At 32.0% G+C, this 27,001-nt stretch overlaps 6 protein-coding genes and 1 non-coding gene across 7 annotated transcripts; 3 read left to right on the top strand and 4 right to left on the bottom strand.

The window, feature by feature from the left end:
• Window positions 1-600: 600 nt before the first annotated feature.
• On the top strand, window positions 601-1,801 carry LOC101214404 (fasciclin-like arabinogalactan protein 11). The gene has a single exon (XM_004143193.3). It carries the CDS (start codon window positions 830-832, stop codon window positions 1,574-1,576), a length of 747 nt encoding a protein of 248 aa, XP_004143241.1. The 5' UTR covers window positions 601-829; the 3' UTR covers window positions 1,577-1,801.
• An 846-nt stretch (window positions 1,802-2,647) lies between these two features.
• LOC101214164 (dnaJ protein P58IPK homolog) lies at window positions 2,648-7,771 on the bottom strand. Its single transcript, XM_004143192.3, has 9 exons — window positions 7,596-7,771; window positions 6,347-6,512; window positions 5,510-5,711; window positions 5,263-5,423; window positions 5,093-5,186; window positions 4,695-4,907; window positions 4,267-4,347; window positions 3,380-3,598; window positions 2,648-3,198 (listed from the first exon to the last, which is right to left on the bottom strand). The coding sequence occupies exons 1-9, from the start codon at window positions 7,726-7,728 to the stop codon at window positions 2,971-2,973; spliced, it is 1,497 nt and encodes a 498-aa protein (XP_004143240.1). The 5' UTR covers window positions 7,729-7,771; the 3' UTR covers window positions 2,648-2,970.
• Window positions 7,772-8,818: 1,047 nt separating this feature from the next.
• Window positions 8,819-12,429, bottom strand: LOC101221389 (zinc finger protein BALDIBIS). The gene is made up of 3 exons (XM_004143305.3): window positions 11,904-12,429; window positions 10,965-11,370; window positions 8,819-9,638 (listed from the first exon to the last, which is right to left on the bottom strand). Exons 1-3 carry the CDS (start codon window positions 12,136-12,138, stop codon window positions 8,933-8,935), a joined length of 1,347 nt encoding a protein of 448 aa, XP_004143353.2. The 5' UTR covers window positions 12,139-12,429; the 3' UTR covers window positions 8,819-8,932.
• A 5,736-nt stretch (window positions 12,430-18,165) lies between these two features.
• TRNAP-AGG lies at window positions 18,166-18,237 on the bottom strand. Its single transcript has one exon. It is a non-coding gene; the product is annotated as a tRNA-Pro (tRNA).
• A 1,742-nt stretch (window positions 18,238-19,979) lies between these two features.
• Window positions 19,980-21,628, top strand: LOC101221151 (peroxidase 21). The gene is made up of 5 exons (XM_004143304.3): window positions 19,980-20,064; window positions 20,190-20,341; window positions 20,447-20,644; window positions 20,733-20,898; window positions 21,071-21,628. Exons 1-5 carry the CDS (start codon window positions 19,998-20,000, stop codon window positions 21,472-21,474), a joined length of 987 nt encoding a protein of 328 aa, XP_004143352.1. The 5' UTR covers window positions 19,980-19,997; the 3' UTR covers window positions 21,475-21,628.
• Window positions 21,530-23,502, top strand: LOC101213922 (DNA-binding protein S1FA). Its single transcript, XM_004143191.3, has 2 exons — window positions 21,530-21,943; window positions 23,067-23,502. Exons 1-2 carry the CDS (start codon window positions 21,890-21,892, stop codon window positions 23,280-23,282), a joined length of 270 nt encoding a protein of 89 aa, XP_004143239.1. The 5' UTR covers window positions 21,530-21,889; the 3' UTR covers window positions 23,283-23,502.
• Window positions 23,503-24,029: 527 nt separating this feature from the next.
• On the bottom strand, window positions 24,030-26,405 carry LOC101213677 (cell number regulator 8). The gene is made up of 3 exons (XM_004143190.3): window positions 25,926-26,405; window positions 24,820-25,025; window positions 24,030-24,558 (listed from the first exon to the last, which is right to left on the bottom strand). The coding sequence occupies exons 1-3, from the start codon at window positions 26,092-26,094 to the stop codon at window positions 24,319-24,321; spliced, it is 615 nt and encodes a 204-aa protein (XP_004143238.2). The 5' UTR covers window positions 26,095-26,405; the 3' UTR covers window positions 24,030-24,318.
• Between the last annotated feature and the right edge of the window lie 596 nt (window positions 26,406-27,001).

The raw sequence follows: 27,001 nt of genomic DNA, 5'->3' as shown, positions 1-27,001 counted from the left end.
TTTCATTAGTAAAATATTCTTATTCTATTCTCTTACTTCAACTAGTAACATAAGGAAAGGAGAGAAGAAGAAGAAGAAAAAAAGGTTAAATAAAGGTTAAATTCCAAATCAATCGAAGCTAGAGTTTTCTCCTGCCAAATTGTTTTTCTTCTTCGATCTCTTTCCATTTCTTATCTCTCGTATTTACATATAACTTTTAAATCTTTCATAAATGTTTTGAAATTACTTCATTAAGTTAGAGATAATATTGCAATTTTTAAATATAAGGCATGAGTGGCACCAACTGTGCACCTGAGAGACCAAGCAAAACCCAAACCAAATGGAAGTACATTTTAAACAAAGCAGCTCAAAACTATGATCATACTTCACAACTTATTTCACTTTGTCCACACCACTAACCAGCAATACCATCTCCTAAATTAAAAGGCCCCATTTCCATTCCCATTCCTTGAAAACTTCATTCTCAAGCTTCCTAGAAAGTTGTCCATTTTAAGAAGCAAAACCAAATGTTTTTCAATCCCCACCAAACCCAAACCCAAACCCACAACATATATATATATATATATATATATAAACCCAATCCTTCACTCTCCATATACTCTGTTTTTCCTGCTTCTTGAAGCAAAACCCCATCTCTTTCCTCTCACCAAAAAGAACAAATACCCAAATCACTTTTCATTTTGAAATCCCCATTTCACCAAACCAATTCCCCTATTTTTCCCCCCTCCTTATAAATCCCATCTCCAATCCCTCAAAAACAGAGCAATAATCCAAACATTAGAAAAAGAAAAGAACTGCTCTGTTTTTCATTTCATAAACTTCCTTCATCATGATCAATAACATCTTCCCCATCTCCTTCTTCCTCATTTCCCTCCTCTTCTCCAAATCTATTTCAGCTCAATCTACTCAGCCACCCGGTTTCTCCGGTCCAACCAACATCTCCGCTATCCTCGAAAAAGCCGGCCAATTCTCAACCATGAACAAGCTCCTCAAAAGCACCCAACAGAGTGATCAAATCAACAATCAACTCAATAACTCCAACCAAGGCCAAGGCCTCACTGTCTTTGCTCCCCCTGATAATGCCTTCTCAAATCTCAAACCTGGGACCCTTAATTCCCTCTCCGATCAGCAAAAAGTTCAATTGGTTCAATACCATGTCGTCCCAACTTTCATCTCCATGTCCCAATTTCAAACTGTTAGTAACCCACTTCGTACTCAAGCCGGAAACAGCAACGCCGGTCAGTTTCCATTGAATGTCACCACTTCTGGCTCTCAAGTTAATTTGACCACCGGCGTCGTCGACGCCGTCGTCGCCAATACTATTTATACCGACGGCCAGTTGGCTGTTTACCAAGTCGATAAAGTTCTTCTTCCGGTTGATCTTTTTGGTACTGTGGCCGCGCCTGCGCCGGCCCCTTCTAAGCCGGTGAAGGCTGTTTCGGGTGCTGATGCTCCTGCTGGTGCTTCGAAGGACACTTCTAGTGACGATTCCGGCGCTGCTCCGGCTATGAGTTACCGATTTGCGGCGGCGTTTGGAGCGGTTGTTGGATTTGTGGTGCCGTTTGTTTTGCATTAATGAGGATTGAACTTTTGGGTTTAGGGGATTTGATGAATGTGAATTTTTTTTAGTTTACTTGGAGTTGGGAAATGAACTTGAAGAATAATTTTCCTTTTAATGTCTCTATTTTATGAGTTTATTGTAATTTTCAGTTTTGTAATGAAAGTTTGAATTTAATTTTTTGTTTTCTCCCTTAATTCAAATGGAATGTGCCCGCCTCCTGAATAACCATTTATTGTTTTATTATGTTTTCTTTTCACATTTTCTCTTTCTTATGATTTTATTTTTAACAAATGAAAAAGAGAATTAAAACGTTAAGTTTTAAAGCTGATAATACAAACATTATATTAATAATATATGATAATATAAGCATTATATTAATAATATATTATATTTTACATAGCAAAAATAATTATATTTGAGGGCCTTGAGTAGATTCAATGATACGTCTATCTCAAATGCTCTCTATCCCTCCATCACACAAAAACATAATTTGTTAAGTATATGTTAAAAAATACTTGGTAATTTTATTTTTCGTGTGGTAGAGATACAACAATCTCGTGTTTGACAACAAAGAATTTTTGTAAACATGAACTTTGGGTATTTTATTTTTCACCCTATTCAACCCTCTACAAAGTGTAAAGGTTAATATATGAAATAAAGTCCTAACTTATTTTACAACATCAAATAGAACCTATTTGATGAGGAAGAAAAACGCAGGAAAAACCCAATTCTTTCAATAAGAATAAGACAAGGAGACGATTTACCCATCATCACTAATTTTCAAGCATAGAACGCTTACCAACTCTCTTGAGGTAATCTCTTTGCATTTTCAATAGGAAGAGGCAGTTCAGTGATACCTCACCTATTTCTCACTTTTGAGATATGATATCTTACTATCTTCCGAAGGGAATTCCCTAAAAAAGTTTGATCTGAAAAGAGATCTTAACAAACTTCATATTTCAACACCACCTACCAACTTCTTTTCTTAGAGAAAGAGAGAAAGAGAGAAAGAGAGAAAGCTACGCTTTCTTAGTACAAGAATTATAGTATGGAAAAACCATATCAATACCACTAAACTAAACCCACTTACCAAAGCTACCTCTTTACATTACATACCTTGTTAAGTGGCAAAAAAATCTAAGCAATAGTATAAATGCAGGCTTATAGTTATACATCCAACGTATTACAATTACAACTCATGCATTTCCTCTCAATATGTTTTAACAAAATCTTGCTCAATTAACATTTTTCTGAACTAAAAAGCCTCTATCAGTAATTCTAACCTAAAGTATTTCTACTTTTCAGCAAATAAATATTTCGATCCCCCTTCCCCTCCTCTTATAATCATTGTTTTCTAGTCAGTGAAAAAAATATCAGAAAAAAGAGGAACTGGTGCTTTTATGCTGAAATTAGAAATGGAACTCAAACCCACCACCACCAGGAAAGCCGCCGCCACCAGGAAACCCACCTCCACCAAAACCACCACCACCAGGAAACCCACCGTCGAAGGTAAATGTAAATTGCTGTCCTCCACCACCGAAAGGATTGAAACCGCCACCACCGCCGCCGCCCATGCCCATGTCTTCAATGTCTTCCCCTCTATCAAATCTTGTACGCTTTTCTTCATTGCCCAGGACCTGCAAGACATAACTTGTGCCACTCAGCTACATGTTTACCCATCTTGCATTAGTATCACGTTTTTAACGGTACTAAAGACCAATTTTAGACAGGCGAAGGATTCATCATGTAATCAATTTCAGCATATAGAATTGGAACTCTGGTATTATGTAATGGATGAGAACATATAGATATTTTGACCTCATATGCAGCAGCAATATCTTGGAACTTGGCTTCTGCTTCTTCTCTATTTTCCACATTTTTGTCAGGGTGCCATTGCAAAGCAAGCTTTTTATAGGCACGTTTAATCTCAGCAACAGAAGCAGTCTTTGAGACTCCTAAAATTTTGTACCAGTCCTTTCGTTTGCTCATTTTCAAAGCCTTTTCAGCCCTCATCAGTGCCTCCCTAATATTCATATCCTGCAAACATAATTGATCAAATTACTGATAACCCACAGTGCAAAACCTGCAATGAATCAAACTCAACCCGGTTTTATTTCGTCTTACTATGATTTTTATTATTAATATGAACTGGTATGAAAGTTATCCCAACAAACGTATCCCATTTTTAAATCTAACAAAAACTGTAAGTTGTTCTTTTAGAGAAAAAATAATAAGAAATAAGCTGTTTTTGTTTCTTTGATACATAGATCACCTGTAACACTCCTAGTTATGGACATATTAAAAGAATATTGGTATGGTTATTAGGAGGGGAATACTAGTAAATATGCTAGTAAGTTTGCTAAGGCTTTTTAGTTATAAATAAAGGTTTTGGGTTGAGAGTAAGGGAAAGTATGTCGTGGGATTTTCAATGTTGGAAATTTGGGAGTCTAGCCTGAAAGGCTAGGGTTACCTCATTACTTTTCTTATGATTTTATAGCATGTTGTCAATATAATTCCATAATTCAGTGTTCTTGAGTGTCTCCTTGTTAGGTGGTATCCTAATATCAACATCAATAAACAAAGTCTCTAATAAGATTAGTTGATGCGTTAAAGGGAATAAAATTTTACAAAAAGTTTTGTCTACCACTTCCACAACTGAATAATAGGTTTTCGAGAGTTGAAGGATAAATGGAATGATAGCTAACCTGCGGTGAACTTTGAGCCGCTGACTTAAGATCTTCAACAGCACCCTCCCAGTCCTCTGTTAAAAGCTTTGCTTCACCTCTCTGAGAAGAAAGTTCAGAGAATTAAAGAACTTGAGATTTTATACTGTTATACACATGCACTAACAAACTTCAACATTAACGTAAAATTGAAAATGAAGTTAGGATGAGAGATAGGATAGCTGCTGCTGCTTGAGTTTCCAACAGTGAACAATAATAAAGGTCTTGGAAGCAAATGAAAACTATGATAATCATAGCCCAACATAAAAGGTCGAGCATTGCGAAGGTGAAACAGTGGAGCTTTCTATAGACAAACTAATATAGAAAATTGCAACATCCACTTCAGCAAAACAAAGTCCATATTAAAGGAAGAGAGCCAGAGAGATGAGGGCCAAGAAGAAAAGGCGAACCTGGACCAAAGCTTCAATTAGGTCTCCATCAATGTTCAGTGCTTCATTGCAGCTCGTAACAGCATCCTTTCCACGACCAAGCTTGACTAGTACCTTGCATAAACCAAGATGAAGATGTACATTGTGTGCAAGATGTTTGGGGTCCAATGCAAGGGCTGCATTATATTCCTCCACTGCTAGTCGCAGCTTACCCTTGTTGACATTATCTTCTGCCTGTCAACAAAGTATAGAAACTAAAGTGAAAAACATTATCAATTTCAATAACTCAAAAACTTTTACCAGACCTGAAAAAAAGGTCTAAAGAGATTTCTATAGCCGTGAGCTTCCCTATCCCAATCAAAGAAGAAAATCCAAGAAAATGGAAATTAATAGATCCTTTTTATGTAGTTTGGGCTTACACTCTTGGTTTTCTTGAGAAGATTCTTCAACCCAAAATATGCTTTCTTCAGTTCAACATGCTCTGGATCTAGACGAAGACCCTTCTGAAAATGCCTGGGAAAGTTGTTCACGTATTAAAACATGTTCATTTTTATTAAGTAATGCTTTCAACAAGTACGGTCAAATCAACCTCGAGGCAACATCATGATCTGCCAAATAGTAGTAGGCACGCCCACGAAGTAGTAATGCATCCAGATTGTTTTCATCTTCTTTAAGAATATATCCAGTATGAAGGATAGCAGCAGAATAGTCCCTAGTTGCCAACAACAGTTTTACCTTCAGGAGTTTGGCCTACATCAAATCCATATGAAAGATAAGTACCAATTTCAGGATGTTTAAAAGTACGGAAAAGTCTAATTGGATAACGATGGTATCACCTCAGAGCATGCAGGAGAGAAAACAAGTACAACTTTATCCAGAAATTCCAATGCTTTTGTGTGATCCCCTGTATCAAAATGCTTAAGAGCCGTTTCTAAAGCACTCTGAGCCTGAAGCAATTGAGAAAGCTCCTTTTCACCCGCTGGATTTCCAGGTTTTAACTCAAGATACTTCTTGTAGTTCTCCTCAGATTCATTATATCTACATCAGCCAAAAAGTTCCTGAATCATATAATTGGCCAATCAGAATGGAAGGTAGAGAGCGGGAGTACGGTTTTCTACATGCCAAAATGGCTTAAAATTTCCTTTACAATGTTCTCATCTCAAAAGTATGTCCAACCTTCTATGGGAAAATGCCCTTTTTGTTTATTTTTATTTTCCATCGAGATGATCCCTCCTACCCTCTTTGGCACAAATAAATACAAAATTTCTTTTCTGCTATAATTATGAGAAGCTGAAATATTTTCCATTCTCATTACTTTCGCCGATAATTTTTCCTATTCTCATTTGTAATATATCCATTCTCAACATATGCTCCTCATAATGAAAAATAGATCAAAGCATATCTGGAAAGGAAGTTTTTACGACAACAAAGACGTGTAACCATAGGGAGATGCGATGGTAAAAAGTAATGGAGGCAGTTTTACACCTCAGCCATAAACAGGCACGAAGTATATTACAAATCAAAGCAGATTTCCATTTCAGAGAATTCCAAGTTTCTAATTTGCAATCCACAAAATTCTGAAAGATTTTAATTCGCAATGCCAAAATTACACATATTTTCTGATTTGATGTCATAATTTGCAATGATTTTCAAGAACAAGAGAGGCAGAAAACCTGCATAACTTGCGAAGAATTGAACCACGATGGAAGTATGCTTCTGAAAGTTTTGGGTCTGCCTCAATAGCAGCATTAAGATCATCGAGTGCCTCACTATAACGCTTCACCTTTACATTTTGTGAAACTTTCTCAAACAATTCGGCAGAGTTACCCAGTGATCCATCTGAAGATATAAGTCAATCAATTACAAAATACAACTGGCAATATAAATTGAAAACCACAAATGCAAACCCCAGATGAAGAAACCTTGCATCAGGCAGATAATGGAGAAACCAAATGTGCTACATCCCGAGGAGCAATCTCATGTTTCCTTAGAAATTTTATGTGCCTAGGTTAAAGATGAGTTTCGTGATCACGCATAGTAAATACTTAATACCAAAGAAAGCCCCTTCCTTATAATATTTCTAAGGCTGAGTTCCCTGATTATGATTATTATTCCCACCATATAATGGAAATAAAGGCATTTAGATCATCAAATGAGAGAAAAGTCGAGAGATCAGTAGAGATAAGACAGAGCTACTGACTTTACACACATCAAACAATACAACTAGAAAGCTCACAAAGATCTATAGATTCTATACTACGGGGGCATCATTTGACGATATAATAGGCAGGTTTCAAAGCCTCCTCATAGCACTAATTTGAAAAACAAAGAAATGGCTTCTTTCTAAAGTATGGTGACCGAGTTGTTTACCATTAATCTTAGGCGATTTGTGTTCTACCATAGGAAACTTATTAAATCTGAGACAATGACCTCAAGAATTTAAATCAGACAACATCGAAACCTACGACCTTACAATAAGGTACTGAAAATAACTTTAAACAGAGTGGCTCCTTCCATTTCCAAATCAAAATATGTACCATTAATAGATGGAATGCGATATTTAAATTTCGCGGCCAATCTTTATTATTTTAGAGAAATCAATAATACCAGAACTGTTCGGACCAACAAATGTGGGAACAGAAAATACGGAGGCCGGAGGAACTATAAGAGAAATTAACATTTCCAAATTAAAATTGCATCAGTCATCGTAATAGCTTCAAACTATGAAATCAGACTCATCAACATCGTAAATTAATTACACAGTGAACAAATAAAGAACAAGAAGAAATATCGCACATTCAAGAACTTAATCTAGGAATCTAATCGAAGGTAACAAACCAAAGTGCAATAATAGAAACTCCGTCTAGTTAAATATTTCCAGCGAAGATCAGAAAGATAGATCAGAGAGTAGCATTAACGAACCTGAAGCCGAAACCAAAGGTTGAAGAAGAAGAAGCTGACAAACTAGAACGAAGTTGAGAAGAAACACGGTGAAGGCTAATCCTCTCCAAGCTGAAGCTTCCATGGCGGATAGCGAAATCGAAAATCTCAGCATTGTTTCCTCAAGTTTGATGACCAGAATTAGAATAAGTTCTTAAGTTTAATTCATCTAAATCGAAGTGAGTTTTTTTAAAAATAAAATTCGATTATCAAACGAGTCATTCCACGTATTTACCTCCAATCGACGATTTACACGTGGAAATTATTTTAACTTCCGTCGAAACGAGGAAACTTCAATATTTCTGGGGATTTTGCCACGTCACCAGTGGGAACGGCCCCTTGTGTTTTTCAATCAGCCCACTATATAAATGGGCTTGAACCATTTTTGTTGCGCTGTTATAGGCACACGGCCCATGGTTGGTCTCTCGATAACTCTTTTCACATTTCATTCAAACTTAAATCTCTCAATAAGATTTTTGTGTTTTTTTTCCTTTTCTTCTATATCTAAAGTGAATTCCATGTGAAAACCACCGATAAATTTTGTAAAAGAAAGACATGGCAAATTTACACTGATTTTATATTAATTATTAATAGTACATCTCTCTACTATTTGTTTAACGAAAATTACCATATCGGATATCGAATTTCAGATAAATATTAATTATTCTTGTTTGTTTAGTTCATTTTCAAATTTTAAAATTTAAGATATTATTAGGTAGGAAACACTAAATCCCACTTGTCATGAATTTAAGTTTTTTTATGCCCTCCAAACTAACTCGTGAGATTTTTATGTCTGAAAAGTGAATGAAACTTTATTAATTAATAAATTAATATCGTTAATTTGAGAAATATTTTCAAATATAACGTAATGACCATAATATTTTTAGACTCTATCAATAATAAACGCCGATAAACTTCTACCAATATCTATTAATGCATTTAATAGATATTGATGAAATTTTATTTACTCATGCATGTGAGTATGCATGGTTGATTGAATTATATTTCGTAAAAATATCACATTTTCAATAATCCTCCTTTTAAAAATTCTGGTGGTTATATCAATTTAGATCAAACCTAATTTTAAAACTAACCAATAAATAAATAAAATAAAAACATATTGTTTTTATCCTTCTAACTGAGCTAGGAATTAATGTGTGTTTTTTAAAAATATGTGAAAATTATTATTACTAAAAAAATAATAATTACCCTTAAAAAAAAACTTCATTATTCATTATTATATATCAACATCCTCACCTCATTAATGATTCTTGATCATATATATACAAAACACCAAACAAAAATCTAAAATTTCCCCTTTATCTAAGACTATTATTCCCAATGAATTGGCTAATAAACCCCATCTCAGAGCTCATAGAACTAGCAAATTTAGTCATCTCCGACTCCATTAATGGAATAATCAACTCGTCTCCTGATTCCTTCCTCCCAAAAAAATCCTTCAACCCATTTCCCTTTCCCCCAAAATAATTACCATTCTCAACTGAAATATTGTTTGAAGAAGATGATGAACTCATAACTACTCCCACACTATTACTCCTTGAACAAAATGAGTTATCATTGCTCTTCGTCGACCCCAATTGCGCCGCTTTCAACAGCAGCGCCGTCGCCGACATCCCTCCACCACCACCACCCGTGGCCGAGCAAAACGATGGCGAGTTATCATAAGCTGCTACACTTTGTTGTTGTTGTTGTTGTTTGTGGGTAAAGGAGGACAGAGTGAGGTTCATAATGGCTGTTTTTGAAGGATTGTGATTATTATTTTTGTTGTTCAAACTCAAGACTTGGTTTGAGATTTGGAAGAGATTATTAGTGGGTGGAAGAATTTGTGGGATATATGGTGATGATTCAAAATTATGGTCTTGAAATTGGGACTTGATTATTGAATTATTATTACTGGCAATGAAATTAAGTCTTGAATTTGGTGAGGTAACTGATGATATTAGCTTTGCACTTTCTTCAGCTAATGCATCACAAAATGCCCTGTGAGTTATGAAGCTGTCCTTCCTGTTTTAGAATTGTTCATATAAACAAAAGAAAAACATTATTAATTAGTCATGTCATCATTAATTTCTAACTCTAGAGAGTCGTATGGGGGAAACTTATTACTTGCCAATTTAGTGCAATATTAGAAGGGAAACGATAATAAGTAAAGAGATTAGATTTTAGAACTAAAACTTAGGTTAGAATATGGATATCAAATATTCAAATCCACTCATTAATAATAATGTTAATTAACAAATATAGTAAAATAACTAAAATATTTATAAAATCTAACAAAAATTTCTAATCTATCGAATGATAAAAATTTATAAACATTAATAAAATTCTACGAGTGTTTATGTTTTCAATAGTTTTATCATTTACAATAATTTTTCTGCTAATAATTGATCTTAATTTATGAATCTTTTTACCGTCATATTTTAAATAGGAATATTTTTAAATATAGCAACTAAAATATTTATAAGGAGAATTGTCAAAAATAACAAATTTAACAAAATATTTATAACATATAACAAAATTTAATAAAAATCTCTCCATTTCTATCATTAATTATGTCAGTTTGTATCATTAATAAAATTCAAAATATTGCTATAATTTGTAAGTATTTTTATTTATTTTATTACTCTTAAAACTACTATAATAAAAACAAATTTTCATATTTTATTAATAAATCATTGGTAACATATGAAATTTTTGTTTGTTATACTTTGCAAATATTTTAATTAATGTAATATTTATAATAACTTATTTTTTACTAAAATAATGGTGACAAATTAGTTTTTTTAATTAACTAATATTCATGTATTAAGTATTTGTTTTTCTTCTTTCAAATTCTTTCTCATGTTTTATGCACACAATCTACTGAATATTTAAATTCGTAACTATTAATTTTAAAAATCAAAAACATTTTTTTTAGAAGAAAAAAAAAAGTAATGTTAGCTTCAAATTAGAAAACACAGAAGGTTGACAATAAAACTAAGGAATGAACAACATTAAAATCACTTATTATTAAAATTTGACTAAAAATTTAACTCAAACCAAAAACCTGAAAGGTAATTTTTTAATTAACTTTTAAAATACTTGAAAATTTAATTACCAACATCTAAACCAAATTTTCAAAACAAGCAAAGATTTTTCAAAAAGTAAGTCCAAACACTTTCAGTGTCATAAGGATTAAATAAATGTATCAGCATACGTATTCAAGTCAATCAATCAAAGTCTCTAGATCAAAAGTTAACTAAACCATGACAAAATGGAAGCCGAGGGAGAGCGTTAATAATAATAAAATCCAATAAAAGAGAGAGAGAGTAAAGAAATAGAGATCATGACCTTGAAAAGAGTGTTCCACAGTCACATTTGTAGTCTCTAGTACCACAAGTCTTAGAGTGAGCTTTCCAATCAGACTGAACAGCATATTTCTTACAGCATTTCTCGCACTTCCATTTCTTCTCCCCATGTTTTCTACTATAATGTTTTTTAATTCCAGTTAGGTCCCCAAGTGCTCTACTTGGATCATGATGAACACAACATTTTTCAGGGCAAATATATACTTTCTTCTTCACTATTACTGCTTCTTTACTGCTTCTTTGTCTTAGCTTCCATGGCAAATTGTGTCCTCTTCTGTGTAGTTGTAAGTTTTGGTCTCTCTGAAACCCTTTGTTGCATATTTCACATATGAATCTGTTTGTTGCCATTAGTGTGTTCGGAGATAAAGCAATTACCTCTGCATCTGGATCTGCATGAAGATACACCATATACATATATTATCAGATCTTTGTTTGATAACAATTACCTCTTCTGTGTAGCCTCCGTTGCACCTCAATATTTTTCTATTAGAAAATAGATGACGGCATATAGAAACTTACAGGTGAAAATAATTTTGATAAACATAATTTGAAAAGAAAAAATAAAAACCAAGTTGTATCATTTATTGGTTTGTTTTAATTCTAATCCAAATTTCAAAAGTATAGCCAAGTTTATAAAAGCTATTTCTTTTAGTTTTTGGAACAATAGAAAAAGTAGTTAATAAAAAAAAAGCTTAATTTTTAAATAAAACATTGAATAAAAAAAAATCACTCCATTAAATTCATAAAAAAAACAAAGGGTTTTAATCTAAAATTCTTGTATTTGTCTCAACATATATTTTCTTATTTCAGTAAACAATGAATCAAAGCCTATGAAATTTTCCAAATGGTTAACGCAAAAAAAATATTTAAATTAGCTGAAAATAAAGATAAAATATCAAGAGAGAGAGCAACAAAACCAGACCTGGTTTTCCCGGCAAATTTCTCTTCTTCTTGGGGAGAGAAGGAGGAAGAGAAGAAGCTGAAGAAGAATCAAGATTTTGAATAATAGGGTTAGGAATAGGATTAGGGTTCAGACGAAGCAGATGATGATGATGGTTATGAGAAAGTTGAGAAGTTTGTTGTTGATGACGATGATGATCACCAAATTCTCCAATACAATTAGAAGAAACAGAAAAGTCAATACCAGACATCATCATCACCAAAAACAACCCTAAACCTTTGCACAAAAACAAAATTCAAACCAAATGGCAGCTCAAAGATTTTGTATGGTTTTGATGAGCAGTCCCCAAATAAATCAAACAGAAAAAAAGATGAAAATTTTTTTAGCTCAAAGACAAAGAAGAAAAGGAACTCAGAAGGAAGAAGAAGAAAAAGAAGAAGATGGTGAATATATAAAAGAGAAAAGGTTTGTTTTTTCTTTGGAGATGGAGAGAGTGTGTAGTAAAGAAAGGGAAAAGGAGATGAATTTTGGGTGTGGTTTGTTTGTTTGGCTTAAAAAGAAAGCTCCAAAATCTATGATGACCTGAAAGAATATTTCATATATTTATTTTATCTGCAAAGGTTGTTTCACTCTTCTCAAATAAAATGAAAAAAAAAACGTGTACTCTTATTTGAAGCACTCAATTAATTATTACAGGAAGTAGATTATAATAGTCGGTTTGAGTTATGCATAGAAAACATTTGTAACATATGAATATTAATATTATAGTTATGGTAGATAATAATAATTGAAAATATCAAATAGTATAATTGAAACTCTACATTCACCCTAGATTTAGGGCCCAAAACATCCCAAATCTTATATTGATTAGAGGAGAAAGTGGTTAATAGATATACAAGTGAGAACAATTAACTTAATTGGGTATGAGACGTTTTGGTTGAGATTATTCTAAAAACAAAGTCATGCACGTTTCTATTCAAAGTAAATCACATCCTATCAAATAATTTTGATTGAGAATCCAAAATAATTCAAAATCGAATCAACCTAGTAGACGATATAGATTGATATAGTTACGAACTTTCAATCAAGCTTTCGTGTAAAAGTTGCATCTCAGTCGTCCTCACTTGCTGCTAGAGTTGCAGTCATGGTCTTACGTTTGGTCCTTTTTTTTTATCTTATTCAGTAAAACCCTTAGCCATATATTTAGATGGCCCATCTATAAATTGTTTTAGGAGCTGTTAACCACTTCAGTTTCTTTTTTTTTTTTTTTTTTATGGAAAAACTAAGACTTTCCTCATAATTTCTTAATAACATGATAGGCCACGTTTCCCTATTAGAAACACATACATATGCATTGTTAATTCCATTGGTTGTAGAATAATAGACATTTTATATTGAAGTTAGGTACCCTAAAACTTAGGGAAATGTATGTGTTCCTTTTTCTAATTTCCATAGACCTTTTAAAAAAGAATTAGGTGTTAATTAGCCTCTTCTTTTATCAACTTAAACTTTTGACTTTAAGGTTAATTAATTAACATATTACCAAACTTACAATAAAATAATAGCTCAAGTATAGTAGTATATCATTTTTCAAAATAAAATGAACAAAAAATTAGTCCTACATAACTCAACATTTTCTCACTTAAAATATTTCACCATTTTACTGTATTTTTTTATACAATATGTTCAAACATGTGATTTTAAGATTGTAGTATTAGCGCAGTTGAATTGTATTCATTTCAATTACCAGTTTGCAACTATATATAAAAACGAGTCCTGTATATTAATTTATGAAAGGGGTATCATTTGGATATAAGGTAATTTATTAGAACTCAGAGGTAGAATGTGATATTGAAGCAAATCCAAAAAGAAAGAAAGAGTAAAAGAGGGAAGAGTGTGATGGGATTGTTGCACCGACGGCTGAAAAGAGAGTGTGTTGACTAAGAGAGTGAGAGAGAATCTCTGCAAAGTTAAATGCCTTTCTTATGGAATCATTAACCCATAATTAAAATATGTTTTAAGGAAATAAACTACAAAAATATATTTTAAAAAAACTATAAATGATAGGAGGTGTTAGAAATATTGAAAAGTTTTGAATTCTATAAATTATATACTACTAAACTAATAGATGTTCATTAATATTGTGAATATGAAAAGTACTGTCATAAACTCTTACAAACTCTTCACAAATTTCATAAATATATATTTTTAAATTGTAGACAAAATATGATTTCTTTAAACGAAAAATTTGAAAGGTTTATAAAAGAAAGAAGAAGTTTGAAGATATGTATTATAATGGGATGTTGTTTTTCTTTTATTATTTAAGATAAGAAGATTAGATAAAAAAAAAAAAAAGAAAAAAGGGGGTTAGGGTTTCCCGATGCAAAAGTGATAGGACAGTCCGTGATACCTCTGTGACTATGACACTGAGGGAACAACTGTGTTGGGTCCTATTTTTCACTGCTCATTTCTGTAGTTTCCATCATTTCATTTCCCTCCTCTTAATAATCATATATTCAAATATCTCCTTTTTGTTCAAATTTGACCCTTATTTCTTACAGAAGGTTAAGATTTAGGCGATGTTACTCGTTTGTAATCAAAATTAGTATACTCATGATGAGTTTCTTGACATATGAATCATAAAGGTAATTTGATATTTTGATTGTTTTTCCAACACAGTTTCTATTGATATATATGAATCAGGAAGATCATTTGATTGTTTTGCCAATGTAATTTGATTAGAATTAGGGTTGTTTGTATAGTATTTTTGTAATGGAAAGAGATAACTCTTTTTATTGATATGAATTTTTACAAAATTTTCTTTATCGATACTGTTATTGACAATATTAATATGATCGATATAACCATTTTATCAATAAAATGACTTTAACACAAATCTATTTGCCTTTTTTTCGTGGTTATTGACACAGGACAAAAGATCAATAACAATTTTATTGACCTATGTAAAGGACTTTTATTAAAGTTAATTAATTATAACCCAAACTTAATGTAGGGACAAAATGATGGTCGATGAGAGCAAAATAAATTAAAAGAATTATTGTGAGTCCCATTTAATTTTATCACACAACGAATCATAATGCATTGGTTGTATACTTTTTTTAATTCTACACAATTTAGTTAGATGCAAAAGTTATATAGTGACAAACTTATAAAAACTCGTATCCTCATTCATGCGAGTACAATAGTAATCAATCAATTTTTGCAATAAAAAATATATCACTAGTAGAGATTTACATTTCTCATCGACCAAACATGTATCAAATGATTGTCTCATTTGTGTATTCCGACAAAATTTATTTTGTCACAAGTCTTTACTTTCTAAATGTTAAATTAGTGTAAGTTAGGATACAATTAAAATTATTTTTGTTGTTTGAATATATTCATAGAAAAATATTGAAAACAAAATCTTGATTAAATAACAAAGAAAATTAGATTAAAACCTATAATTAAAGACTGCATTATTTCAAATTATTGGCATAAGGTTATATATCTTTTTCCATATATTATCAAATCAACAATTTCTGGGTCCCCCATTGAAAGATATATAGTTTTAATTAAATGGCTCCAGTAGTTAAGTCTTCTTGATATGTTTTGATTAGGGTTGAGAATTAGAAAAATCTAATCTAATATCTATTAATTAATATTTTTTTTCTTCATTTAAACCTACTCGAAAGTTGTATTTAGTAATTGTTGATCAATTGATGAGGACCAACTGATGAATACAAAAGTCAATCCATGAGAACAAAAAATTTGACCCCTTTGTAAATTAAATTTGAAAGGAAAAAAAAAGATAATTAATTAATTTGATACTTAAAGGTTGTCATAAATAATATCAAAACATATCCTTCCAAAGTTTATAATAGTTAAGGTAGTACATATAAAGAATACAGTCTTTACAAAAAAGTTAATTAACTAAGCAAATTATAATGTATAGATGTTTAGTTGTTGTAGTTAGGAGAATATAGTATTAATATATTGCAATAATAATTAAGGCCATGGGATTTCATTTTCAAGCTGGTTGGTAGAGTTTCCATTGAAAGGGTTTATGGAGCATTCAATAAGTTGGATGGTGCATCACTTCAGTTAGTAACCCAAGGTTGTGGTTTCTTTCCTTTTATTGTGATATGCAAACTATAATATTAAATTAGACAACATTATATTACTCTTCATCACCAATAAAAGAAGAATAGAATAGCAAGCATGAGTTTAGCTCAACTGTCACTTGTATGTATTTATGGACATGAGGTCGTGTATGTACCTATGAATATGAGGTCGTGTGTTCAAATTCTCACTCCTACACCTGTTACAATATATTTACAAACAAAAAAAAGGATGAAAATTAACTAACTCACTCAATTTTTTAATAACAATTTTGTTGTTGGAAATACTTACGAAAACTTTGTAACTCTAGTATAAGAAATTGTTTTAAAAACACACTCAAATTAGGTTGAGTTTAAATTTCTTTTATTTAAGAATGTTGTGGTGTTGGAACATTTTTAAAAATAGCAAAAAAATTATTTATACTATAAATATCAAATTTAGCTCATTTAAGTTTTTTTTTTTATATATATATTTCAATTTTTCTTTTTGTTATGCATAAGAATTCCACATTTTTAAGTATTTATGGTTTGAGAATTAAGTGTTTAATTAGGAAACATAAAATCTATATAATAATGAAAGAAGTTGCATGAGAAATTAAGTGTTTAATTGAAGTTTTTTAAAACAATTATAATTTCAAAATACCAAATTGTTAATGAAATGAGACTTAAAAATACACTTCAATTCTTATAATACTTTGATTTAATTTTAAATGAAACTTAAAGAAAATAAACCAAAACTAAAATAGGAACAATTCCCAATATAACCATCTAATTCAAAATATCAACTGATATAGCTTCATCTATATAAAAGAATAGCTCCAACTTTAAAAATTTATCCATATTTATACATAATTAACAAAGAACCAATAATTTTGATTAGGTTGAATCCACTAATTTTGCAAGAAACTCCCTTATCCTAAGCTCACTGATTGTACCAAAATCAAGGGCAATAATTAATTAAGCAAAGAGGTGAGAGTGTGTGAGAGAGAATTAAATTAATTATAATTTTATGAAAAGGACAAGATGTTTTGGCAGCATTCAATTGGATTTTGCTTTGGTTATTAGTATCAAATTATCAAATCTTCATCAAACACATACTACATGTATATTTTATACATCAACACACAAACACATGCAATAATCACAAATATATAAAAACAAAACACCCCCCAAAATTCTTGCATTTTTGTTGCACTATTATTAATTTTTTTCCCCTTAATTCAAAAACAAAAACTAGTATTTTTATAGGGGAATACAACCCTTTTTATTTGGAAAAAAAAAAAAAAAAAGAAGTCCTAATTTTATTTATTTATATGGAGGAAGAATGTAACTATAATGCATATGTCCGACCAGAAAAGGACGTGACATAACACAAATCCATGGCAATGTATAGATTCCTCATTCTGCCTTCCCCAATGCAAGAAGAGGGAATATTATTTTCTAAAAAGTAAATTTTATATGGTTTTGATATTTTTTTTACCAACTTTGATTAATTAATATAACTTACCCTAGTAGAGAAGAAGTAATAAGCTTTTAAGTTACCTTATTTGGAGCAACAATGTTGTATGATTTCATCTATGGTTTGTCTTAACACGATTACGATATGATGTTTTTTTCTCAAAACAAGTTAGGTTTAACCTCTTCTATTATTTTTCTTATTTTTGGTTAATTGGTCATGTCCAAATTTACTCACAACTTTGTGTACCTTTTTTCTTTTTAAAAAAATACAAGAGTATAAATTTATAGATACACTAAAATCACAATTAATTAAGTTGTGCACATCTTAATTAACTATTTAACCATTTTTTTATTGAAAAAGATACGCAATGCGGATAGATATACACTAAAATATCAAAATTTAACTTAAGTTTGACACGTATCTATCTAATCCTCTCATCAAAATATTAGCTAGAAGTATATAATAATAATAAATATATAGTTTTTTTTTTAACTAAAAGAAAAGAAATGTATATATTATTAATAAGTAAATTTTGATTCGTCAATGATTTGGGTATGTATAAACAAAGTAGTCGAAGTGAAATTTTGTCTCCCACCAACTTTTAGTATACGTATAACTTAAATAATAGTTGTATTTAACATAAATAAAACTTAGTTGAAACTAAATAATTTATTTTTTATATGCTATGTGAAAAAGGAAGTATGGGGCATTCCGAGAATTGAACTCGGGACCTCTCGCACCCTAAGCGAGAATCATACCACTAGACCAAATGCCCAATTTGTTTGATTAAAAAAGACAGCTATAATTATTTAAATACAATAGGATTTATGATTTAACAGAGAAATAGACAATAAAGCATATAGTAGTTTAAAAGTTAACTCTTTTACATTTTTTAAAAAAAATTAAACTTAGGGACATCTAAATTTTTTTATTTGTTCTCTATCTTTTATTAATGTTTTTTTTAAAAAAAAACCATGTTTTGAATATTAAAAAACTATTTAATAGTAAAATAAACAAAATACTATCTTTATATGGATGGGTAAATAGTTTGTTTTGTTTAAACTATTTTTAAGTACTTATTTTTTCTTTTAAAATATGATCATGAATTCAATTCTTTTGCTTAATAAAAGATGTGTTGTGTTTGTGCCTGCATGTGTTGTTTGTAATACATTTACTATGTAAATAGAAAACTTAATAACAATATGTATAACCGATTAAAACCAACTTAATTATTAATATAGATAATTTTGTTGCATTATATATGGGTATTTTTATACTTATTGCTCTAATATTTGAGATGTCAAACTAAGAAAGAAATTTTTTGTTGAATATGTAAAAAAAGAAGACGAATAAAATTGAAAGTTTGATTAACTAAATTAATAAACTTTTTTTCTTTTTAAAGTTTAGGAATTAATGTATTAAATATCACTTTAAAATTTCGTCATAACCATCTCTACAATTTTATATAATTTGTGTCTATATCTTAACTTTGAAGATACGAAAAACTAAATCTATTTTATTTATATAACTTATATGATCATGAAACGAAATTAGGCATTTGGCAAAATAGACTTTACTTACTCTTTCCCAATATTTTTTTACTTTTTGAAAAATGAAAAAGAGTTCCCATAAATATATTTTTTATATAAAAAATTAGAAAACAAGATCTAAAAAGATTTATTTATTTTAGAGAAACACACAAAAATAAAATTAACTCCAGTTTATGGCTTAATTTCTCATTATAAAATATACTATATATAATTCCAAAACATGTTATATAAATAAATGAATATAAATAGACAAATAAACATGCAACCACACCCAAATCTCTCATTTGGAGGGATCACTTAACATGTTTAACATAATTACCCACCAATAGTTTTCAATCATATTGTTCTGTTCTTTATTTAATCAATGGGTTGAAAGCTAGGGTTTGTCAATGTAAAAATAATTACCTCCACTATTCACAAGACTTGAAACCTCCAAAGTTTGGACTGCCACATATAAACTATATAATATAATAATTATAATCATAATTATCACATAAATGACTTGCCTTCAAATGCTACTTGCACTATGGAAATTTAATTGGAATTTTGGAAAAATGGAATGGTTCATCAAAAGTCAAATAATTTGGCTTAGTGGCCATTGACCTATAGCTGACTCAATTTTCTTTACTTTCAAATATTTATCTTGATTTAATTTTAGTTATTAAACTTTCGATTATATCTTCAATTTAATCACTACTACAAGTTTAACGTAGAATTTTTCATTACTTGATATATTTTATTAGCATTTTGACAATAAATTTTAAAAATATATTCACATATAGTGTTTATTTACCTAAAAATTATTATGATTATTAAAAAAAAAAACGTTTAAAAGGCTATAATTAAAAATTCACTTTTCATTTATAGTTTTTAAAAAGAAACTCTTTCACACTAACCTCTAGCTCAATGGCTCTCACTATATAGCAAGAGCCTAACGTTTGGTTAATGCGCCAAAACCAAAAGAAAAAGAAAAAAAATAGTAAAAATGTCTCTTGGGGTCTCAATTAAATTTGTGATTCTTCTATTATCTTTCCTCCTCCTTTCCAATGTTGGTATGCATTTTTACTCTTTATTAATGTTATATATCCTATACCCAAAATGACACATTGTTTAGATTTATTTTAAATTTTTGTCAATTCAAACGCTGTTCTTAAGTTCGTTATATATTTAATTACAGGGAAAAGCCAAGAACTTGTGGTGAATTACTACAACCAAAGTTGCCCACAAGCTGAGGAAATAATCAAACAACAAGTTTTTTCCTTGTACCAAAAACATGGAAATTCAGCCATTTCATGGATTAGAAATCTCTTCCACGATTGCATGGTCAAGGTGCATATACATATATATGAACAAAATCTTCTATTGAATTATATTTTCTTTGTATATTATTAATGCTTTTTTGTTTTGTTTTGTTTAATTGTTAAATACATGCAGTCATGTGATGCATCTCTTTTATTAGAGATGAAAAATGAAGAAGGTGTAGTTATATCAGAAATGAAGTCACCAAGAAGCTTTGGGATAAGAAATCTTAAATATGTTAACAAAATCAAACAAGTTCTTGAAAATGAATGCCCCAACACTGTCTCCTGTGCTGATATTATGGCTCTCGCTGCAAGAGATGCTATTGTTCTGGTAATTATTATTAAACCAATAATGACGTTGTTACATTTATATTCTTGAACTGACGGACTGAGTTTATTGTAATATTGGGTATTAAAAGTTAGGGGGATTAGAGATGGAAATGAAGACAGGAAGAAGAGATAGCAAAGAGAGCTATGGAGAAATGGTGGAAGAATTTATACCAAATCACAATGACTCACTTTCATTGGTTCTTTCTCGCTTTCAAGATATTGGCATTGATGCTGAAGCTACCGTTGCTCTTTTAGGTCTAATCTCAATTCACCTTTTTGTTATATTTTCTCTTAAAAATAACCACAATGCATATTTATAAGTCAGATTTTAAAGAAACCTAATGAAAGTAGATGAGATTAGAGGTAAAAAACAACCTGTTTTGTTGAGCAATATTTGAGTCCATATAATCTTAATTTTATATGTTAGGAGCTCACTCAATTGGTCGAGTCCACTGTGTAAACTTAGTGAACCGACTCTATCCGACCGTGGACCCGACTTTGGATCCGAACCACGCACTTTATCTTCAAAAAAGGTGCCCAAACCCGGACCCGGACCCGAAGGCAGTCCAATACGCGAGAAACGATTTGGAATCGCCAATGGTGGTGGACAACAACTACTACAGAAATGTATTGGACCACAAGGCCCTTTTATTAGTGGATCAGCAATTGGGCTCAAGCCCAATAACTCTTCCTTATGTCCAACAAATGGCCTCCAATAACACCTACTTTCTGGCCCAATTTGCTAGGGCTTTGCTCTTGCTGTCTGAGAACAACCCTCTCACTGATGACCAAGGAGAGATTAGAAAGGATTGTCGACGTGTCAACAAATGATTGGTTTGGAAAAATATGAGAGAGAGAGAAGTTTGGTTATGTGATTTACAATATGGTTTTTATGTACCGTTTCATATTGTATTAGAAACTATGAGATTTTAATATTGGGAGATGTGGGTTTATTATCAAATCTATATACTTCTTTTTTATTATAGTTTATGTACTCTTTCTTATGTTTGATTTTGAAGGTATAATTGGTAGAATTGTGGTTTTAAAGTATAAATTGATATTTGTAAAAACAATAAACAGAACGGCGTCGTTTGAAACCCCCATGGGCGGAAATATCGTAAATCCACTGACTATCCGCCATTTTCATATCTTCGTTCCTTTTGTATTTTTTCTCGAAGCTTCGTCAGTTCATCGTTTTGGTACATAACTACAACACACCAGCTCTCTCCCATTCTCAATTTCAGCTATGGAAGATGATTTCGACTTCGGCGACAAGGTTCCGCCGGCCGTCAACCGCATGGTACTCGTAACCTCCCTTTACAGTATCACCTTCTCATTTCCTTTCTTCTCTGTTCATCTCCTAAGTCGAGATCTCTTTTAATGCTCCTTTCCCCTCTCTTGTTTTTACCTCGAGCTTTGGATTTCGACTTGGTTCTATGTGTTTACTTTGATAGTTTTACCTATAATTGTCGAGGTTTTGCTGTTCTGATTTGCTCTCATTTTTTGAATTTCGTTCTTGAGGTCTGATTGTCTCTGCAATTGAATGTCGCAAATAATTCAGTTGAATTTTGTAGGGATCTGCTCTCCAAGTACCATTATAAAAATGCTTTTGGTAAATGAGTGTTCTGTTTCTTATATACATACTTTTCTCGGTACTTGACTTGTATTCTTATTTGTTTGTTCATATTTTGGAATCGAAGATCTATTTTCATGAAGAATAAAGCTGTTTTTTTTTTCCTTAAAGAGGTTTTAATGATGATCAGGATGCATGTGATCAGTGGGTTCTTTGTAGAATGGGAAAGAATTCAAAAATTGTGCACATTTTTGCAATTTCCTCAACATGGACTGAAATTTGCTACTATGGGTTGGGTTATTACACGAATTTGTTGATTCGATTCTACACTAGACCGAAATTGAAATTGAAGAATGGTTGTTAATTTATCCTTTCCCTGATCTGTTCGATACTGTTAGAGGATGTTCTATGCATCTTTGATATTGTATCCTCAGTATCCTTCATAGCTGAGAATCAGATTAATGGTGAGTAGGAATAAGGCTACAATTTATCTCCTTTTCGTGTTTTGAAGCTACCCTTACACTTGTGACTTGTGAGTATTCTTCGTATTCTTGTGGAATAATCATGGGGGGAAAATTCTCTTAATCTGATACAATAACAAGACAGAAATAAGACATTAAACATCAGATATTTGTTTATTGTTTTAGGGTAGGGATTGAAATCTCTGAACTTTTGGTTCAACATATGTCTAAACTCGACACGTGCTGTTAAGACTTAAGTCTCCATGCATGCGACTGCTGACAAGACAATCAACTTTCTTTCCGGGCTTTACACCTTCTACAATTCTTTCCTTGTTGTATATGTTAAGTGGTTCATGTAATGAGCAGTTAATATTGGGCTTGGTTCACAGGGGAATGTGATTAGAGATGGAGAAGCAAGAGGATTCAACCCAGGACTGATTGTGCTGCTTGTAGTTGGTGGGTTGCTATTTGCATTTCTTGTTGGGAACTATGCTCTCTACATGTATGCGCAGAAAACACTCCCCCCAAAAAAGAAGAAACCAGTTTCCAAAAAGAAGATGAAGAGGGAGAGATTGAAGCAAGGTGTCTCTGCACCTGGAGAGTAGAAGTGTAGTGGTAGACTTCTCTTATGTTTTGTATGCCTGTCCTTGATTTGGTTGAACTAACAAGTTCTACCAAATGAATTTCAATGTTTGAAGAGTTGTTTTGCCTATGTTGTTAAGTTGGTTAGAATCTGAACATATTAAGTAGAAGTTTATTGTCGCTTTGTATCCTTAGAGATGAGAAATAATAACAACATAGTTTATGTGGTATATTTTGATCAAATGCTAACCTTTTGGTGCCCTTCCTAAGATTTTCTTATCCACATTGTCTTATTAAATTAAAAAAAAATAATAATAAAAGCTCAAAATCCTAACACACATAAAAGTAAGTAAACATTATGGCATTTGAAAATTAAAATTGACACTCAATATAATAATCTGAACATATTACGATATGATTACAGAAAGTAGTATTTCGTACAGAACAAGTGCTTTAGCCCATAGGGGACCAAAAGGGTTGGTGGTTTAAATCTCTTTATCCCATTTGTCCTATTTTTTTTAATAAAAAAAGTACACAAAATTAGTATGATCACATGCAAGTTTAGATTCTGCCACTTTTTGAGTTGGCTGCTATCACATGCAAGTTAGTCACACACATATCGATAAGATTTCCAAAAAAAGGCACTGTCTTCCCTCTCCCAGATGGAAGAGCAGAGGCCTTCGTGTCCCCCTCCAAGCTTCCAAAATGAAATTTAGTCTTGGAAACATTTATACTATCTTACCCATCTTCAGTTTGTTGCTATTCAAATGTTTGAATCCGAATGATATAATATAACCAAAGAAACATACAAATCGTAACTCAGAATTCAAACTAAAAGAAATAGAGTTGGTTCTTGTGGCCATGATACTTCAACACATTCTATACATAAAAGAACAATATTATCCACAAATATGATATGTCGTCTCATTCAGACAAAACCTTGTCAAAATATTTTCCCCTTTGAAAGCTTAACATATGGGTCATCAACCCCCAATACATTGCAGATCAACAGCAAGATGCCACTACATGTAACATGAAAGAGTTAGGAGGAGGAGGATCTCAGACTCCACGCCCCATGGACTGTTCTCCAGGTGGGATCATGACTAACACAGGACGAGCATTGAAACCTGGGTGGGGCATCCTCCGACGAAGTTCACGACCTTCCTGGCAAAGTGCACACGTGTGACAGAAGACATGAGTTGCAAAGTCACAAACAGATTCACAGTGCTCACGTTGAACTTCATCTTCAACACAGAGTCCGCAACAGCCACATGACCTATGAAGTGCCTCGCAGTTACCCTGCTCATAATAAAAAAAAGGGATGCAATTTATAAACTCTCCTATTAATTGAATTGAAACGTAACCACATTTTTTGCATCAAATAAATAGGTTCTTCAATGATGACCATGAACAATGCCCCCATAGTAGCTATTGTGAGGTAAAAGCAAAAGTCATCCGTCTCATTTTAAGTCATAAGCCAACACAATGCATTAGTTTGCAGATATTCAGAGACAATAATAGATTATGGGTACAGGTATCAAAGGAGTAGGTTTAACTTGCCTCCAAATTGAACATTCGACGAATAGCTGTACGAGTAGGATATGTAAACCATGGAGCCAGACAGTTCCAACCAAAGAAAGAGGTTCCAATTAAGTAGAGACCAGAATATGACATGCAATGGTTTGCAAAAGTCCCAGGAGTAGAAGACACAACTCTCTCTGCATTTGTTCCATACAGAATGCAAGGAGCCACACTTCCAAGAAGACCTACACAAACAGAGATTGTCAGTCACTTTGTTTTAGTTTCTCTAAATTCATTTCAACTTTTACCCATACTGATCCCTTTTCTATATGAAAATTTGAGTCCCTAATTCTCTCTGTAATCGAAGTAGAAACCTAGGAGTGAACAGAAATCCCTCCCTGATAAAAAGAAGTTAACAGTAATACCCTCCACATTGAAGAGAAATCAAGAGAAACATGCCAACCAAGAAAATACAAGGATAGATAAGAATTTCTTTTGTTATTGTAATTCAAGCCATCTGACACCCAGGATTAGAATGGTTATTTATTGGAAGATTAAGGATTAGGCATAAGACTTTTGAATTCTATATAAAATATACATTGGAAACTTGATTATTGAAACTAATTATAAAGGCTGTGATTATGGTCACAAAACTCAGGCAAACAATCTTCAATGCCAAACCACCCATATAAGTTACAGCATGGTGTTAGAGACCAATAAATTCTTCATAGCCCAGATCTTATGTGAAACAAGTTCTAGCATATTAAGATGTCGCATGCTTATATCAAATATCCAATCTTCCGGAAAAAATTAGAGAGAAGATTTGAAAAGCCCAAATGCCATCCATTTGATCATTTCAGATTAATTTCCTCGTTAAGCAATAAAAAAATAAATGGGATCAGTGGCCCATCGAATTCAAATTAATGAGAATTTTCATAATGAATAGTCAAGAAAAAAGAGATTCCCCTTCAGACGCAATCCCTAATCGCTGAAAAATCAGCAGAGTCTCAAACACCAAAACCAGGGATAAAGAAGAATCACAGAACCCCAAAACCTAAGAATCCACCACCTTAAAAAATCAATTCCAATAGAGAGAAAGAGAGAGAGAGAGAGATAGAGAAAAAAAGAGAAACGAAAGGACTTACAAACTTCAAGATCGCTACTGCAAAATTCATCGTGGCGACCAATACAAGCGCAGAGATCAGTTTCCCATTGGGCACGACCGATAGGCTCCCCGAGCACACTACCATGAACCGGCAAGCCATCGGCAGTCCAGGCATAATCAGAGCGACCATCGCGATTGTCCTCGTCCATATGTTTGGGAAGAGGGGGGGAGGGGGAGGAGGGAGGGAATCGGGGGTAGGTGGTGCGGTGGAGGTAGGAAGGGAATCCTTGTGATCCGCATTTGCAACGACCTTGCCAAGAAGAGGGCTGGATTCCTCAAGGTTTTCGCCGTTGGCCATGATGATGGATTAAGGAAGAAAAGAGAGAAGACAGATAAAAGAAATACGTATTTGGGAATGGAATGGGGAAGACGAAGTAAGAAAACTTAATGGGAGGTGGGAAGAGACTAAGTCTACGCGCCTTCGTAGAAGTTTATTTGGGTTACCGCAACTTTCCACCCCACCTTTTGATTATTCTTCTTTTTTAGCTGCATTTCATTTTACGCTTTAAATATAAACCTAAATCATTATTATATATATATATATATATATATATATATATATATATATATATATATATATATATTTATTTATTTATTTATTAAAAAAAGCAAAAAAAAAAAAAAAAAATTGTACCGTTTCGGGTGGAAAAATTGGTGAGGATGGACCATGGAATAGGAGGCCGAGGACGGGGAGTGGCATCCGTGTTCACTCCGGGAACATTTCTATTTTGAAACATTGTACATTTGTTTAGATTTGGATATCAAATATAAAATAAATATTTTGAACAAAAAAGTTTAGATAGTTTAGATTTGGATCGTGTACCAAATCTAAATGATATTTGGTACACGATCCTAAACTAAGATTTGGTATTGATCATGTAGACATTTACTAAGCAGTCGCCTATCATGATAGGAAGAATTATACACGTGCGACCAATTAATCATGTGTTGATCGGAACATCTTTTATATTTTGGTCAATAAATTTTATATTTTTTAAATTGTTAAATATTTTCCACAATTGATTATATTTTTTTAAAAATCCCCATAATTTTTTT

This window comes from Cucumis sativus, chromosome 6 (genome assembly GCF_000004075.3).
Source record: "Cucumis sativus cultivar 9930 chromosome 6, Cucumber_9930_V3, whole genome shotgun sequence".
In the NCBI taxonomy this organism is placed as follows: Eukaryota; Viridiplantae; Streptophyta; class Magnoliopsida; order Cucurbitales; family Cucurbitaceae; genus Cucumis; species Cucumis sativus.
This window is presented reverse-complemented; position numbering and strand designations above follow the sequence as displayed.

Bases quoted from the DNA above. Each gene is read 5' to 3' on its own strand.
- LOC101213922 (XM_004143191.3), top strand. From the start codon at position 21,890: ATGGAAGATGATTTCGACTTCGGCGACAAGGTTCCGCCGGCCGTCAAC. The intron at 21,944-23,066 runs GTACTCGTAACC...CTTGGTTCACAG, and splicing joins CGCCGGCCGTCAACCGCATG to GGGAATGTGATTAGAGATGG.
- LOC101214164 (XM_004143192.3), bottom strand. From the start codon at position 7,728: ATGCTGAGATTTTCGATTTCGCTATCCGCCATGGAAGCTTCAGCTTGG. The intron at 4,908-5,092 runs GTAAGCCCAAAC...CTTTGTTGACAG, and splicing joins TTCTCAAGAAAACCAAGAGT to GCAGAAGATAATGTCAACAA. The intron at 4,348-4,694 runs GTTCGCCTTTTC...CTTTCTTCTCAG, and splicing joins TAATTGAAGCTTTGGTCCAG to AGAGGTGAAGCAAAGCTTTT.
- LOC101221151 (XM_004143304.3), top strand. From the start codon at position 19,998: ATGTCTCTTGGGGTCTCAATTAAATTTGTGATTCTTCTATTATCTTTC. The intron at 20,065-20,189 runs GTATGCATTTTT...ATTTAATTACAG, and splicing joins CCTCCTCCTTTCCAATGTTG to GGAAAAGCCAAGAACTTGTG. The intron at 20,899-21,070 runs GTCTAATCTCAA...TTTATATGTTAG, and splicing joins AGCTACCGTTGCTCTTTTAG to GAGCTCACTCAATTGGTCGA.
- LOC101214404 (XM_004143193.3), top strand. From the start codon at position 830: ATGATCAATAACATCTTCCCCATCTCCTTCTTCCTCATTTCCCTCCTC.
- LOC101221389 (XM_004143305.3), bottom strand. From the start codon at position 12,138: ATGATGATGTCTGGTATTGACTTTTCTGTTTCTTCTAATTGTATTGGA. The intron at 11,371-11,903 runs GTCTGGTTTTGT...ATCTTCATGCAG, and splicing joins AAATTTGCCGGGAAAACCAG to ATCCAGATGCAGAGGTAATT. The intron at 9,639-10,964 runs GTCATGATCTCT...ATTCTAAAACAG, and splicing joins TGTGGAACACTCTTTTCAAG to GAAGGACAGCTTCATAACTC.
- LOC101213677 (XM_004143190.3), bottom strand. From the start codon at position 26,094: ATGGACGAGGACAATCGCGATGGTCGCTCTGATTATGCCTGGACTGCC. The intron at 25,026-25,925 runs GTAAGTCCTTTC...CTGTTTGTGTAG, and splicing joins CAGTAGCGATCTTGAAGTTT to GTCTTCTTGGAAGTGTGGCT. The intron at 24,559-24,819 runs GCAAGTTAAACC...TATTATGAGCAG, and splicing joins GTCGAATGTTCAATTTGGAG to GGTAACTGCGAGGCACTTCA.